The sequence below is a fragment of the Megascapheus bottae genome, chromosome 13 (assembly GCF_031878675.1).
Source record: "Megascapheus bottae isolate mThoBot1 chromosome 13, mThoBot2.hap1, whole genome shotgun sequence".
Taxonomy (NCBI): domain Eukaryota; kingdom Metazoa; phylum Chordata; class Mammalia; order Rodentia; family Geomyidae; genus Megascapheus; species Megascapheus bottae.
The window spans coordinates 33,111,825-33,129,414 of NC_143521.1; the positions used below are offsets into that span (position 1 = coordinate 33,111,825).

A 17,590-nucleotide genomic window follows, 5' to 3' on the forward strand; every position below is an offset into this window, starting at 1 on the left:
TTGTAACATAGATGGAATAAGATGTCCCAGTAAGCACAATTTGTTGATTACCTGAAAAAAAGAATTCAACCTGTTTAAAGTGATGATACATTAGAACTATTTTCTCAGATTCTTAGAAGAAACATATGATTGAATCTTTCTGACTTCAAATGGTCATGTATTTTATTCCTAGCACCAGCCTACAGGACCCTGGGAACAGCCTTCTGAGCCAGCATTTATTCAAACTGCACTACCCTGTCCTCCTTGTCAAGTTCCCATTCCTGTGTAAGTGTTAGAATTTTTACCTTTCTAGCAATTTCTATTTCTTACCTAGTATTGAGCCTCTCACCCTTTGTCTTAGTTCAGTTCATCATCATTTCAGGCCTGGCCTGTCTCTCAGCTTCAACTGAATATGCTGAGATTGTTACAAATCTCCTATGGATTTCAGTTCCATCTGGAGTTTTAGGCATAAGGTCTGTCCATACTCTTTTGACAAGTGAATGACCTTTTGTTCTGGTACCACTGTTTGTTGAAAAGAATGTCTTTTTACCTGTCATTTGCTGTTGTCAGAGATTAGGTGACTGTGTTTGTATGGGTCTACTTCTGGGCCCTGTTCCATTGATTTAGTTTTTAAGTCTTGAAGCCAGATAGTCTCAGTCTTCCAACTGTTTTCTTCAGTATTGTGTTACCTCTTTCGGGTCTGATGATTTTCCATATTTTGACTTTACAATTAGTTTATTCAGATCCGTGGATTTTTGATGGGAATTGTATTGAATCTTTATTAAATCTTAGTAGTATTGAGTCTTTCTGTCCACAAAAATGGAATATCTATTTAAATCTTTAATTTCTTTCATTGGCATTTTGTAGTTTTTGTAGATAAGTAGATTGAGGTTTTTGTGTATAGTCTTGTGATTTTCAAATTCTAGTTATTCACTACTATTATACAGGAACAAAAGCCTGTATATATTATCTTTGTATTCTGAAACTTTATAGTAATTGTTTATTTCCACATGTGTTTACTTTTTATTCAATAAAATGAGAGGAGAGTTACCATTTTTGTTTTATATATTCTTTTTGAAAATTTTATGTTTTGTTTCCTTGTAGGGAATGTCTTGGGAAGCATGAGGTGAGTTATAGTTACAGTTTGTAAGTAAGTTTATAATTTATATCTCTTTTATGCTAGCGTTGTTAGACATAACAGGTTTATTTACTAACTAAAAAAGAATGCTTTTACTTGAAAATTAGCTTGCTTATATGCACTCATTGTAGAATCATATTAAACTTCCTTTTAGTAAGAGTGTGCTTTCTTTCTTGGCCTATTTTTATGTTTTGCTTTGACTTATATGATAAACATTATTATTATTGATAATACATTAGTCCTTTCTAAAATTTGTTTTCAAATTATCTAGGAGTCATTTTGAAAATATGGATCCAGAAGATTTGGGCTATACATATGTATGTCAGTTTCATATTTATTTTTTTAAGGTGAGTCAACTACCATGCCATGTTGCAGGACCCTACTCTTGTAAGAGAGTTTGTGGAAGAATCTTGGATTGTCAGAATCATACATGTATGAAAGAATGTCACAAAGTAACTGAAGTTGATGGCTGCACTGGCAAAAACAAGGTAATATTCTTAGGTTGAAAGCATGTATGTCTACATTTTTCGACAATCATAGTATAAGCATATTTTCCATTTATTATAGTTTTTTTTTTTAGTTTTTACATCAACTTTATTCTCAGAGCCAACCTGTGAGTTAACAAATCCCCAAATTTGCCAACTGTTATAGGAATTGTATTCCTTCTTACATGTACCAAAAATCTCATATTCAGCAGTGAGTTCTGGGTTGCAAAAGAGGATTTACTGTTTGCACCTGTCTGTAAACCTTTGTTACAAATTAAACAAAGACACGCACAAGTGCTCTTATATATTTTTTTTTCTTGCACTCATCCTTTGTCCTGTTTTCCCTTTCCTAAACAGCTTTGTATATTATCTTTTGTGGATCCCTCTTGGTGTTGTGCCCTTTAAATGTAGGACCTTTTGCAAACTAGTGTATCTGTGTTAAAAGCATATGATTAAAGTATAGAACTTACACATCTTTTTGAATACACTTCTTTCTACATCTCTTCAGTTTAGAGCATTTGCTTTTAGATATTTTTTTCAAACTTGTCACATAAGGTAGCTAATGTACTTAATTAAAAAATTTCCAAGTCTTTTGCTTTCATTAGGAGTATTTTCATGTATATCTCATCACAGATGTTATGGTGTGTGTGCAAAAAATTATGTAAAAGCATTTTAAAGTCATATGAGGAACTATTAAAAGATCTGTAAAAATAACTCTTAGACCCAGAGAGAATTATAATATTAGCAAGCACCTTTTTTTTTTTTTTTTTTTGCCAGTCCTGGGTCTTGAACTCGGGGCCTAAGCACTGTACTTGGGCTTCCCTCAATGTTAGAGCTCTACCACTTGAGCCACAGCACCACTCGGCTTTTCTATATATGTGGTAACAAGGAATCTAGCACGCACTAAGACCAGGGTTCAGTTCCTCAGGTCTTCATGCAGGGTAGGCAAGCACTCATCCACTAGGCCAAACTCCTGGCCACTAGCAGTTATCTTAATGAGAAATGAGACAGAAATTTTAAGTTTCATATTTTATTTATTTATTTAATGCCAGTCCTGGGCTTGAGCTCAGGACCTGAGCACTGTTCTTGGACTTTCTCAAGGCTAGTGCTCTATCACTTGAGCCTCAGCACCACTTCCAGCTTTTTTCTATGTATGTGGTATTGAGGAATTGAACCACGATCTTTGTGCATGCTAGGCAAACACTCTACCACTGGGCCAAATTCCTGGCTGCTTCATATTATTTTTAACTAATATTAAATTTACAGGCATTTCAAATAATAGGAATTGTGTGATTCAAACATTTGCTTGAATTATTAGTTTTTTCTTTTGCTATTAATTGTAATACATTAAAATATCAGTGCCTGTGGTATTATTTTGTTGATGTACACATTTAAATGCATTGCTTAGGATGTCCTAATTAGTATTTGACTTGATTCTCAATAATACGTTGGATAAAATGAAAACGATATTAAATACAGTATAAAATCAAACAACAATAGTGAATCAAAGTGCTTTATGGTTTTTCTATTTTAATTTCCAGGATATCAAATGAGTCAGGAGGGTTCACAGCTAATGTGACTATCAGGAAATATTGTGAATGTCCTAATATTACTTCTCGAATTAAATGTACTCTTTAAAAATTATTATTTTTTTAGATATGGGGTTTTAGGTGTGGGATTGAATTCAGTTTTACATTTGCCAGGGTGTGCCCCCACGCGCGTGCACGCACGCACGCGCACACACACACACACACACACGCACACACACACACACTAGTCCTGGGGCTTAAACTCATGGCCTGTTCAGTTTTACATTTGTCAGGGCACGCACACGCGAGCACACACACGCACGCACGCAGGCACGCACACACGCACACACGCATGCACGCACGCTACTCTGGGGCTTAAACTCATGGCATGTGTACTGTCTTTGGGTTTTCTCAAGGCCAGAGCTCTACCACTTGAGCCATTTTACTACTTCCAACTTTTTTCTATGTATATGGTGCAGAGGAAATTGAACCCACGTTTTCGTGCATGCTAGGCAATCACTCTACCACTAGGCCACAGTCCTGGCCCCCCAGGACTGTATTTTTACGTGCCTCTAGTCATCTTTTTCTTTTTTAATGAAGATGACATATGAGGTTAGGTTAACCAGACTCATTGTGTTTGTGTGTATATTGGTCATGGGTTTGAACTTAGGACCTGAGCCCTGTTCCTGAGCTTTTGCACAGATGGCTAGCCCTCTTGAGCCACAGCTTGACTTTTGGCTTTTTGATGGTTAGAGATTAACAGACTTTTCCTGCCTAGGTTAGCTTTGAACTGTGTTCCTCAGATCTCAGCCTCCTGAGTAGGATTACAAGTGTGAGTCAGTAGCTCATGGCTTCTTTGTAATGTTTAAAAAGTCTTTCCTAGAAAGACAGATTTGATAGTGGGAGTAATCCAGAAAGATTGCTTAGCAACCTCCTCCAACATGAACCTGAATCCTAACACTAAACTGAACTAGAACTGGAACCCCAATCCTAACAATAACCCAAACCCAAACCTTAACCTGAAAACTAAACCCTAACCCTAACCCTAACCCTAATCCTAACCTGAACCTGAACCAGAACCAGAACCCGAGGCAGAACGTTATCCCTAACCCTAACCATAATCTGAAACCTAATGTGAATCCTAAACCTAACCCTAACCCTTACCTAACCCTAATCCAAAACCAACACTGAATCCTAAGCCTAACCCAAACTTGAACCCTAAACCTAATTCTATCCCTAAACCTAACTCTGACCCTAACCACAACCCTAACCCTAATTCTAAACCTAACCCTGTGAGAACCCCAACCCCAAACCTAAACCCCCCCCAAAAAATAAAAAAAATAAAAAAAAAGATTGCTTAGCAAGTATAGATTTAGTAATGTTCTTTTGGTTTCTTTTCTTTCTTTTTTTTTTTTTTGAGTAGAGCTCCTAAGTAAATATGAATGTTCCTGATAGGGAACCTGAAGCTTAATTTTTGTTGTTGCTGGACATGGGGCTTGAACTCTGGACAACCTGGGCACTGTCCCTAAGCTCTTCAGCTGAAGGCTACTACCCTGCCTGAGCCACAGTCCCACTTCCCTTTTCTGGTGATTAATTGGAGATAAGAGTCTCATGGTCTTTAGAACTGCCCAGGCTGGCTTTGAACCATGGCCCTCAGATCTCAACTTCCTGAGTAGCTAGGATTACAGGCATGAGCCACCCTGGTCAGCTTTCTTCAGTTATTTTCCTGAATAAGGTTTTTGTGTTCTTCTTGGGACCTGCCTGGACTTTGATCCTCCAATTTAGACCTCCTATCCTAGTGAGGATGACTGGCATAACCAGGCTTAGCTTGCTTATTGGTTAAAATGATGTCATACTGATGTTTTCCCTGGGTTGACCCTGAACTGCCACCCTTCTAAACCTTGCTTGCCCAGTAGCTTTTTATTACTGGTAGGAGCCACTGGGCCAGATTGAATTCAGCTGAGTATTGCTCATCACTCTTGCCTGCATTTGCTTCTTTTCTTACTACAGAGCCATTTTCCTTGTTTCTTTTTTCTGGAACTCTGTATTCCACCAGAGTTTTGCATATCCTCAATTCATTCCATTTAACTCAGTTTCTCTTCAGATGGGAACTTTATCATGCAGGTGTTATTCTTGTTACTACCACTACATTTCTTTGCTTTAACTTCTGTTGGAGGGCTTATCAAGATGTTATATTGTATTCTTTATCTCCCTACTGAGATTTGTCCCATTTGTTCCCTGTGCCTGGAACAACACCTGACAGATAAATGTTGGGAGGTATTTGTGGAATGAATAGATGTTCTTTTTTAAAAATATACTTTTAAAAATTAAAAAAATAGAAACTATAGAAGAATATTTTTGTAATGCAGTTCAAAACGTTGATACTTAGTCTGAAAGCCAAAAATAGCTTAGAAATTCTTTCAATGCAGTAAGAATTACAGCCATGGCCATTCTTAGGAATGATAATAAAAATGCTCGGTGTTTAATATGTCATTTTCATGTCTACTAATAAACAGTATTCTTCAATTAAAACTTTAAATTTCAATTTTAGCTTCTTATAGTAATATATTAAATCACTGCAGCAGGGAGAGTTAGGATGTATGTTACACTGAGATATATCTGTTTTTGGGTGTGATTTAACTTTAGTGATATACATTCAATTATCACTGCACCAGTTGGAAGAGAAATTAATTGAAAATGTTGTACTCTATCTTTTTCTGTCATTATTTTCAGAAAATAATTTACATTTTTAGTAGGGATACCTTATGTGGTCAAATTCATTTAAAGGGATGAGGTTCATGAAAATCCATATAAATAATGGTTGTACTGATAATCTTATTCTTAATCTTGAATATGTTTAAGACTAATTAGAACATATGCCATTTTACTAATTCTACTTTTAAAAAATATATTAACATACATTAATTGTGCAAAGGGAAATTCTTTGTGACATTTTTACATATGCATAACAGTGTGTTGTGGTCCATGTATATTACTATTCTCCTTCATCCCATTCCTTGGTTTGAAAAGAATTTCAACAGATTTTATCATTCCATTTTCACTTGTGCATTAAATTGACCTATTCTCATTTATTCTGTATTAACTGTATTTCTAAGATGTGCACAAGTACTTCATTTAGTAGTACCTAGGTCCACTGTATAGAAATGCAAGGGTTTTGCACCTTAGGGATTTATTTCCATGTAATTTTTTAGGCTGGTTCAGAATGCCTTCAGTGTGAAGAGGGGTGCTCTAAACCCCGGCCACTGGGTTGTCCTCATCCTTGTGTTCTGCCTTGCCACCCTGGAGGCTGTCCTCCCTGTGTTCAGATGCTTAGAATAAAATGTCACTGCAAGATCACGAGCCTGTATGTGGAGTGCAGGTAAGTAGGTTGCAGAAATACTACTTTATTAAGTTTATCTGCTTACCAAGTTTATCTTTGGACCCTGTATAGTCATGGATTTTTTAGTAGCTATCCAAAAGGAGGAAATGTTGCTTAACATATCTTCTAGATACTTCACTGTGATTTTATATTTTTTCTGGTGAGTCATGGGCGCTGTCCCTGAGCTCTTCAGCTCAAGGCTACCGACCTACCCTTGAGCCAAGCCCCACTTCCTGTTTTCTAGAAGTCCTTTTATGCCCGGGGTTGGCTTTGAACCTTGATCTTCAGACCTCAGCCTCCTGAGTAGTTAGGATTACAGGCGTGAGCCACCAGGCCCGGCTTTACTGTGATTTCAACCAGGAAAATTCTGCATTACTCCATTTGGGGATTTCGCATTAGATTTTCTTAAGAAAAAAAGCGCTATCACTGGTTTTTAAGTAATTACAGAAACATTTCTGGGACAGATTGTTCAAATTGTTTAACTGGTGATGTCACACTAGACTTGCGTTTGATAAAAAGTTGACCTATAGTTACTTAGGCATAATTTAAAAATTATGTTTTTAATAGGTAGGCCTTTTGTCTATTATACTAGTGAGTGAGCTGAGCTCAAGTGGTAGAACCCTAGCCCTGAACAAAGAAGTTCAAGGATCGCGACTAAGCCCTAGGTTCAAGCCCCAGTAGTGATACCAAAACAAAAAAATGTCCTTTATCCTATTAAAAATGTTTCTTTTTCTTTTTGCCAGTCCTGGGGCTTGAACTCAGGGCCTAGGCACTGTCCTTGGACACTTTTTGCTCAAGACTAGAGCTCTGTCACTTGAGCCACAGAGCTACTTCTAGGTTTTTCTCAATATGTAGTGCCAAGGAATCTAACCCAGGGCTTTATGCACGCTAGGTGAGCACTCTACCACTAGGCTATGCTCTCAGTCCTCATATTTAAAATTTTTGTAGCTTAAATTCTTTATTTTAAATTTCATGATTGTAACTTTTTGCTTATTTAAATAGACAAGTTAAAATCCTAAATTTTCTTATTAGAAATTCCAAAAGCATAGTCTTAAAAAAAGCTAAGTCATTCTTAATTATAGAATAATAGACACCATAATATTTTATATATGTTCAGTTATACTTTACAAAGTAATCTTGTTTTTTGATGTTTGTAACCTTTTTTTTTTCCTTTTTGGTGCCAGTACTTTGGCTAGAACTTAGCACCTGAGTGCTGTTCCTTAGTTTGTTCTTTCAAAGCCAGTGCTGTGCTAATTCAGACATATCTCTACTCCTGGCCTTTTGGTGGTTCATTGGAGAGAAGAGTTTCATTAACTTTTCCCCTTGGGCTAAATTTGAACCCCAGTCCTCAGATCTCAGCCTCTGGGTAGTTGGGATTACAGACATGAGTCACTGGCACCTAACTGTAACTTTTTTAAAGTACTTTGTGAATCAGATATACATTCATTTAAAAGCACGCAATGATACAGTATACTCTTGGTACAATTATGTGAATCCAGAGAGACTACTGAGGAAAAACTGTTGATACTCAAAATGAGAGTTTAATGCTCTCATTACTGTCCTATATGCATAGTCAGTCTGAACTTCCATTTATAACTTGAATCACATGGAGTAGGCCACATTTTGTTACAAATTACTGTTGAACTCATTACTACTGCTCACACAAAACTAGATCTTGGGAGGGGGCAATGTACAGAGGGGTTATAGTACCAAAACTAGATCATACTTCATGTTTTTCATCTTGAATACTATGTGATCCATTTATTTTTTTTTCTGTAACACCACCAACTTCCATTGAAGTCATGCTGGGTTTCAACAAATTTAAAACTTTCACCTTATCATTATATTAAACATGTTATATGCTCTGTTTGGCTTGGATGAATTATGGTCATTTTCACTTTGCCTTTTAGGGCACCATTTGCTTTTTATAAGGCATATTTTCACAAAATTAAGGGCAAAGAACAAGTCAGTAGATCATACAGTGATGTCAACATGACTGAAAGTAACGCAGGACTAACTGAACTATGTATTCTGTATGGGCATTCAAAATGTTTGGGTTTGAAATTTCTTTTAAAATTTATTGTCATTATTTATGACTTCTTAGTCCAGTAATAAATCCATAAATAAAGTAGGGTTTCTACAATTTTAACATTAATATGTACTTCAAAACACACAAAAAAAGTTTTCCAATAAGCTTCCTTGTATGAAAAGCCTCAATTTTTCAATTGGAAATAATATATTAAACATGAATTGTAAATGGTGTTTTGCATTCAGTGTTTAGTAAAGAATTACAATTATGGATTGTAATGATTTATCTATAGGGAAGGAAACGACCAGGAATTAGTAAAGAGAAGTCAGATCTGGATGATAATTTTTGTGTTTTGTATTGCCTTTTCATGATGTTTTCCTTGAAACATTTGTCCTGTTGGTATAGAAACAGAACTAGATATTTTGAGTTGTCATAACTATGAAGTAATTTGAAGATAATTGCTAGAGGAAAAAAAAGTGAAATAAGGCTCTACCTTCATGGATATATTTGAATCTGCAAATTATTCTTAGATAATTGTTCATTTTATTCTTAGAAAAATTGTGCTAAGAGATAGACATTGGTTTGAATGTCATCAAAATTTTCCCTCCTGTTTTTAGAAAAATAACCACAGCTGATGGAAATGAAAAGAACCTCCTCAGTTGTTGCAAAAATCAGTGTCCTAAAGAGGTAAGCTGTGACTGGAGGATTTCAGTTCCTTGGATACTGGGTTGTTTTTTCTTTTTTTTTTTTTGAACTTTTCTCTTTCTTGTTGGGCCACCTTAGTCCAAGAATTTTTCTAGTGGTCTTTTACCGGGCCCACTAAAAATGCGAGTTCCTAAAGGAAGTGCAACTGTTATGTATAAAGTATAAAACTTACAGTTAGTGTAGATACTTATCTCTTCATGAAATGTGTGGGTATCAGAACAAGATATTCTTTTTTTTTTTTTTTTTTTTTTTTTGCCAGTCCTGGGCTTGAGCTCAGGGCCTGAGCACTGTCCTTGGACTTTCTCAAGGCTAGAGCTCTTCCACTTGAGCCTCAGCACCACTTCCAGCTTTTTTCTATGTATGTGGTACCAAGGAATCGAACCCGGGTCTTCATGCATGCTAGGCAAGCACTTTAACCACTAGGCCAAACTCCCAAGCCAAGAACAAGGTATTCTTGAGAACAGCTTAATTTTGTTTGTTTTATACAATAAATTATTGACTTTGACTGCTCAAAATGTGAATCAAGTTCAAATACTGAAAAGGCATTAATACAAAAGCTTGAAACCACTATGTAGCTAGTATTTGACACATGAACAAATTCTGAGCTTCTTAAAGAGATTAGTGTGTATGTAGAAAATAACTCCAATGTGGTTGAGCAATGTCTCCTTGTAAAACTTAGCCTAGTAGCCTGTGGTAAGATTAGTAGAAATGTAATGAGAGTGATGTAAGTTTAGTTTTAGTGTCAGTGCCTTGGCTGAAAGCCAAAGAGAAAAGCAAGTAGTTGTACACTAGACCAGAGACTAAAGACAAAGGAAAAAGGGGTTGTGAGTTTCTTAATGATTGGACTAAGTACTTTGACCAACCTATCTGGTTAATCATAGAAATTAAAAATGGAGAATGGTAATGTTTGTTGAGATATAAACCAAGGTAAGATATCATTGTTAGAGATGTATAGTGCAAAGAAAGAGCATCAACCTCAACTGACTTTTTATATCATCTAAATAATGTTGAATACATTTGCTCTTTATTTTTTTATTTTTTATTTTTTTGCCAGTCGTGGGCTTGAGCTCAGGGCCTGAGCACTGTCCTTGGCCTTTCTCAAGGCTAGAGCTCTACCACTTGAGCCTTAGCACCACTTCCGGCTTTTTTCTATATGTGGTACCGGGGAATTGAACCTGGGTCTTCATGCATGCTAGGCAAACACTTTAACCACTAGGCCAAACTCCTGGCCCGACATTTGCTCTTTATAACTAGCCTTATCAAATACTGTTACTTTGCATGATTTTACATGTGAAACACAGAAAAATCAGATGACTTTTCTAAGGCTCCAGAGTTAGTAGACAATAATTTAGTTCCAATTAGTCTGATTTTGAAATTTAGTCCTTCACCAATAGTTACATTTGCATTCCGTTAGAGAGACAAAAATATGAATGAGGTGCCTAAAAATGTTTTTTTTTTTTCTTTTTGGTTGTAGTTGAAGACAGTGTAAGCAGTTTGTTAGTAGTTTAGGGATATTTCTTACATAACTGCTATTATTTAGAATTGTTACTTAATCATGTTAGGCTTTCATAGTAGTTTAAAGCTGTCCCTCCAAAGTATGAATGGCTGGGCGCCCATGGCTCACAACTGTAATCCCAGCAACTCGGGAGGCTGGTTTAAAGCCAGTCTGGGTAGAAAAGTACATGAGGCCCCAGAAATGCCAGAAGTGGAGGTGTGGTTCAAGTTGTAGAGCACTAGCCTTGAGTGGAAAAAGCTATAGTTACCAGCATAAAAAAAGAAAAGAAAAAGTTGTTTGACTAAGAGTGGATAACCTTTGGATAGACAGGAAATGTTTTATTTGGAAACAAACTTGATATCAGGATAGTAAGATAGTAAAATAAGGAAAAGGAACACTTAGATTTTGTGACAATTATTGAGATGTTTACACTTGCACATAGTATGTGTCAACACATAATGTCAAGCAGTCTTAACATAATATAATGGCTGAAGGACAAGGAAAGTTTATTTCTCTGCTCCCCACATTTATCCAGAAAACCGTGTTAGATATACAGCCCTATACTCTTTGACTCATGTTTCACTAGCTTTAAGGTGATGCTGGAGTGATGCTGGGTGGAATGTTTAAAATTATGGGTAATTAAAGTAATGTATCTAAAAGTACAAAGTTGAAAAATAATTTACTAGCCAGGACTGATTTGTCCCTTTTGTGATTGACTCAGGCTTAAAATAATGAGTGTAGGGGGAGGTGGAACACAACCAAAATGTATGCATGAGATTGGTTTATTTTTGTTTTATTTCAGCTTCCTTGTGGTCATAGATGCAAAGAGATATGTCATCCTGGTGAGTGTCCCTTCAATTGCAACCAGAAAGTAAAACTTAGATGCCCTTGTAAAAGAATTAAGAAGGTAAGTATTTTAAGTGACATATTTCTTATATAAGTTATTCTTACCTAGTTTGGTTTGATCCATATGTGTTGGTAGTTCTTTTGATTTATTTTTTTCCAATTTTAAGGTCTAATTTGGATCTTTATTATAATAAAAACAAACCTACTGTAAATTCTTATTTTAAAACACCTGTGGCAATTCAATTTTCTGCAATTTAATAGTAAAAGAAGCACGGTTTTATGTTGGAATCAAAATCAATGTCCCTTGGGGATAGAATCAGTGTACTTTAGTCTTGAGGTCTTTGAACAGGAGTATATTGTGAGAGAGTGGGTTCTATAGTTTAAGAAATGGTCTAGAATCAAACTTTTTAAAACTTTTCTTTTGCCATCAGTGTTGTCCTTTGAAAATGTTTCCTTCAAATGATTTAACAATGACCTCATAAATAATATAATATTACAACTTGGAAGAAATTAATTTTATGATTAAAAAAGTCATGGGGGAATAATCAGGTGAAAGTAGTTTATTAACCATTGCTAAAATAATTGGAAAGTCTAGTGTAATCAAATGATACACAAAATCTGTGAAGGAAAGATAGTACGTTTTGTTGTTTTCAGTTTTCTTTTTGCTTTTGTTTAACTTTTACTGGCAGTGTGGACTCTGTAGAAACTTTCTTTCATATTGACTATGATTTACCCTAACTTAAAGTTGGAACTTTTGTTTTTCTTCCTTTTCTGTGATTTTTCTCCTAGAGTTAAATTGTCTTTTTTACATTTTTAAATTCACTTACATTCATCCCTACAACATACATTTCTTGAGGAGTGTATTTTCATAGTACCCATTATGTTTTCTAATAGTAGATGACTTCTGCACTTAAATTCATCGTGCCGTAATTAAATTGATTATTTTTACATGAAAATCAATACCTTTTAGTCAAATCTAAGATGTCCCTTTACTAAGATTTTCTTTTGTTTCCTTGAAGCTTTAAAAGAAATAAAAGTGTAAAAATAAATTAGGAGTTGATAGTGACATCTATTAATGATTACTAAATTGATTAGTTTGATTTTATATATTTACTATTTTACTCAGAAAAATGAAGTTTCCACCACTGTTTGAAGCAGAGTGATATTTGAAGACATTAAACATTAATGAATGACAAATATTTATAACTAAATGGCTAGGTGAATTTTGCTTCTATATTCACAGTTGTATGATCCTTTAAGATTTAAAATTTGGATTATTTGTAGGAATTGCAGTGCAGCAAAGTACGTGAAAATCAGGTTTCAATAGAATGTGACGCAACGTGCAAAGAAATGAAGCGGAAAGCATCTGAGGTAATGTCTCACAAAATGCCATTTCTAATGTGTCAGAAGCCTCTCATTATCTTGTAAATTTCTGCCTTTATTTAAAAAAACTTGGAATTTTATTTTATTTGATAAAGTACATTATATAGATGTATAGAAAATTATAGTGAAACCCTTTTGTATGAATATATCCTTCATTTTAAAAAGTTCAGTCTTTTCTGTTAAGAGCCTGATTTTATAGGTATACTTTGAATTTAACATATACTTTTTATTTTTTGGCCAGTCCTGGGGCTTGAACTCAGGGCCTGAGCAGTGTCTACCACTTGAGCCATGGTACCACTTCTGGCCTTTTCTGTGTATGTGGTATGGAGAAATTGAAGCCAGGGCTTCATGCATGCTAGGCAGGTACTCTACCACTAGGCCATTCTCCTGACCCAACATATACTTTTTTTATTGCCCATTTTGTACCTCCGTGCTAGTTAGTACATTTGCTTTGCGACATAGTTGCTTGTGGTTTTGTTTGTTTGCTTTTGGTTGGTCTTGGGGCTTGAACTGTGGGCCTGGGTGCTCACCCTGAGCTCTTCAGCTCAAGGCTAGTGCCTACCACTTGAGCCACAGCACCACTTCTGGTTTTCTGGTGGTTAATTGGAGATTAGAGTCTCACAAACTTTCATGCCCAGGCCGTCTTTGAACTGCTATCCTCAGATCTTAGCCTCCTAAGTAGCTAGAATTACAGGCATGAGCCACCAGCGCTTGGCAGTTGTTTTAATGTTAGCATAAGCCTCATGAAAATCTGACTAACATAGTATAAAAATAAAGATTTAGTACTCTTTGCTGTGGGGTATCTTTAGTGTTACTAATGTTTCCCTCTGACAACTCAATAAGTGAATAAACTTCTGCCTTTTTTGATGGTAAGCCTTCCCTTTTAGAAGGGGTATTTGATGTTATGATTGGTTTCAACTCTAGAAAAATGTGGTGTTTAATGATTGATTCTAGATTTTGACTCTATTCCATAGAAATAATTATTTGTATTGTTTTAATGCTTTGAATGGTGTTCTAACAGCTATTTGAGTTGTTAAGAGATGTTTACTTAAAGTATAATATTCCACTATTATGCCCCTCAAATCTGTTTGATAGTATCTTGGCAAAACTTCAAAGTATAATGTTACATTTCTTTAAAGTGGTTTCCAAGATAAAACTCCCAAATGCTGAATATAGGTTAGAAAGCCTGGGTGGGAAGATAACAAATTCTGTATGCAATCTAATAATTAAGTTGTTAATTTATTTCTAAATATATAAACAGATAAAAGAAGCAGAAGCCAAAGCTGCTCTTGAAGAGGAAAAACGAAAACAACAGGTAACAACAATGATAAAATAACCAGAATTATGTCTCTTGGCATCGTTATTAGTTTTTGCAGAAATTAAAGGTGTATGTCAACTATTCTGAACTGAAGATGACAGAGTTTTCCTTAAGATATACTGAAACGTGAGAGGGCAAGAGATGGCTCATATTCTCAGATACATGTCATACACTCCAATTTTTTCTTTGCCAGTTTCACCCATTTGCTAGCCAATTGTTCTTTCTTCATGGAAGAATAGAATTGAGGATAACAGGTTGTCATTGAAAGCTTCTTTCAGAGCTCATATCTTCACTCAGCTGAAGTTGTTCAGATTCTTTCTTGTTGAGTTACAGATTATCTGTAACACAAGTACTGTTTACTTAAAGCTACATTTGTTTTAAAGTATATTCCCTCTTTCTTCAGTAGATCCTTAAATTCGTGACTATCATCTCTATATTCCTGATAGCCTTTGATAGGTATTGTATTGATCATATACCCCAAAGAGCTTTACTTTCTTTTTTCTTTATTTTTGTGCTGGTCCTGTATCTTGAACCAAGAGCCGGAGTACTGTCCCTGAGCTTTTTTGTTCAAAGCTAACACTCTACTACTTGAGCCACAGCTCTACTTCTGGCTTTTTTGGGTAGTTAATTGAAGAGAAGAGTCTCATGTGCTTTTTTTTTTTTATGGGCTTTCTTATCTGGGCTAGCTTTTGAACTGTAAACCTCAGATCTCAGCTTCCTGAGTAGCTAGGATTACAGGTTTGCGCCACCAGTACCTAGATTGGCTTTACTTTCTAATAGTGATGTGAGATGCTTTGTGCTTATCAGATGGGTGTATCTTATACTAAATTACCACCTTTATGAATAAAGGTAGTAATGTATGACTTGTGAACACATTCAAAACAAGTCATTGGTAAAGATTGACCAAAATTATCTCTGATACATTTATCATTCTTTAAAGTTAATTTGCCAAATAGGCCCCCAAATAAGTTAGGAAGCTAATATATAAAACACAGTTTGGGAGATTAGTTTGGAAGGGCTAGATATGATGTGGTGGCTCATGCTTATAATTCTAGCTACTCAGGAAGCAGAAGCCAGGAGGATTGCACTTTGAGGACCAAGACAAAAAAGGTAGTGAGCTCACGTCTCAGCCGATATGTTAGGCATGGTGGCATGTGCCTGATCTCACCTACACAGGGGTGAGCATGTACATCTACAGATAGTAGTCCCAGGTTATCCCAGGCCCAGTGTGTGACTTGAAAAGTACGTGAAGTAAAAATTTGCTAAAGTCATGGCTCAAATGCTGAAATCCCTATATGGCAAGCATAAGAGCCACAGTTCAAATGCTAGTACTGCCAAAATTAGAATAATAATTTAGGGTGGTTTTCTTCCTACCACTTTTTTTTCCCTTCCTTTTTGCCTGTCTTGGGGCTTGAACTCGGGCTCTAGGTATTGTCCTTGGGCTTCTCAAGGCTACCACTTGAGCCACAGCACCACTTCTGGATTTTTCTGTTTATGTGATTCTGAGGAATTGAACCCACGACTTCATGCATGCTAGGCAAGCACTCTTACCACTAGGCCACACTCCTGGCCCCCTACCACTTTTAAAAACTATTTTGAATAAAAAAATTTAAATGTATTATTTTATTGACTTTTACAGCAGAACAGATAAGTAAATATGAAAGTGTTTATTTGATAACTGGGTTATTTAAACATCAGTTGTTTTTCTGTATGTGAATAATCTTCAGTTTTCTTATGTTCTTGAAATATTTTGAAAAAAAAATCTCAGCAGCCATTTAGGAAGCCAGTCAATAACCTAACGTGTTTTAGTGAGTAATGGCACTATTATGTATTATTTGTCATTATCATGTGTAAAAGCATTATAAGTCAATACTTAGTGGAATAAAACTCCCCATTCGACAGTGACTATTACCTAGTTATTCTTTGTAGAACCAGGTCAAGTCTTTGCAAAACAGTCATTTTGTATTAAAGCATGGAATATATTTTTCCGTTGACGTATTTTTGCTTTTTTAAAAATGTATTTGATACAATGAAGACTTAAATTCTTTTTGTTCCTCCCTTCTTTGATTTTTTCCCTACATTACAACTTACAATGTAAAAGAACTGAAGTTGGGGAGGGAAATGGGGACAGAAACATGAGAAGAGGTAGCAATGTATGTGAAGTAATGCACCTTCTATCTGGTGAATAGAATGTAACTTCTATTAATTACAATGAAAAAAAAAAGAACTGAAGTGTTATTCTCACTGGGCATCATAGCATTTCTTTATAAGCTGGTGTTAAAGTAGAAAACTGCTGTCTGTATTTTAGAGGCCCTGATTTAATCAGATATTTGAATAGTTTATATCAAAGTCAGTCCTGCAATTTGAAATTATTATTTCCCAGTTACCTTTCTGCTTACCTAAACTTTGAATTTGTTGAATACTATCAGTAGCGGAAGGAGGCTTGTTTTTTTGTTTGTTTGTTGGTTTTGCCAGTCCTGGGCTTCAGCTCAGGCCCTGAGCACTGTCCTTGGACTTTCTCAAAGTCAGAGCTCTACCACTTGAGCCACAGCACCACTTCTGGCTATTTTCTATGTATGTGGGACTGAGGAATTGAACCTGGGTCTTTGTGCATGTTAGGCAAGAACTCTACTGCTAGGCCAAACTCCCGGCCCCTAGGAGGTATTTTTTAAAATAAATGTTTATTTATTTTCATTCAAATGGAAAGTTTCAAATAAATGTTTGCAGTGAATTTAACAAAAATAAAACTGTTTTGATTTAGGCTGAACTGGAGGCTTTTGAAAACAGACTGAAGGGTCGTCGGAAGAAGAACAGGAAAAGAGATGAAGTGGCAGTTGAGCTATCGCATTGGCAAAAATACAAATATTACCTCTTTCCAGTGTGTGGAGTTACAGTGGCATTGTTTGCATGGTACTTTGCCTATGATGCTGATTAAAGAAGTGTGAATCTTTTATTATACCTCAGATTGGAATTAGATCGGTTGTTAAATTTGGAATGTTAGACAAATATGTATTGTAGACCATGATACCTATTTACATTCATCTCTGTTCTCTTCCAGCTGTTGTTGGGAGAAGGTATGTTAGGCTTTATCTTCATTAGTGCACTAGCAAGGGCAGTGGACACTGCTTATAGATAAGATAACTGAAGCCTCTCATAAGTCTTAACTAGTGGCCCAGTTACATGTTTGTTATTCATTGTGCTTCCTCATATTATCTTAGTGGTTTCACTTAGTATTTCAAATTAATACATCATTTTCTTTTTGTAAACTCAAACTGAGCCATATATGCAGTGAGAAGAGTATTTC

At 35.7% G+C, this 17,590-nt stretch overlaps 1 protein-coding gene and 1 non-coding gene across 3 annotated transcripts in view; one reads left to right on the forward strand and one right to left on the reverse strand.

The window, feature by feature from the left end:
* Nfxl1 (nuclear transcription factor, X-box binding like 1) overlaps nucleotides 1-17,244 on the forward strand; it is a 39,823-nt gene extending 22,579 nt beyond the window's left edge. For both annotated transcript variants that reach the window (XM_090343635.1, XM_090343634.1), the window contains exons 15-23: nucleotides 173-264; nucleotides 1,084-1,105; nucleotides 1,465-1,605; nucleotides 6,344-6,510; nucleotides 9,157-9,226; nucleotides 11,542-11,646; nucleotides 12,870-12,956; nucleotides 14,230-14,283; nucleotides 17,048-17,244. In XM_090343635.1, the coding sequence (XP_090199761.1) occupies nucleotides 173-264; nucleotides 1,084-1,105; nucleotides 1,465-1,605; nucleotides 6,344-6,510; nucleotides 9,157-9,226; nucleotides 11,542-11,646; nucleotides 12,870-12,956; nucleotides 14,230-14,283; nucleotides 17,048-17,221 (912 nt within the window). In that variant the 3' untranslated portion in view covers nucleotides 17,222-17,244. The remainder of the gene's footprint in view (nucleotides 1-172; nucleotides 265-1,083; nucleotides 1,106-1,464; nucleotides 1,606-6,343; nucleotides 6,511-9,156; nucleotides 9,227-11,541; nucleotides 11,647-12,869; nucleotides 12,957-14,229; nucleotides 14,284-17,047) is intronic.
* Nucleotides 1,773-1,901, reverse strand: LOC150055794 (small nucleolar RNA SNORA40). The gene has a single exon (XR_016537537.1). It is a non-coding gene; the product is annotated as a small nucleolar RNA SNORA40 (small nucleolar RNA).
* Nucleotides 17,245-17,590: the final 346 nt, after the last annotated feature.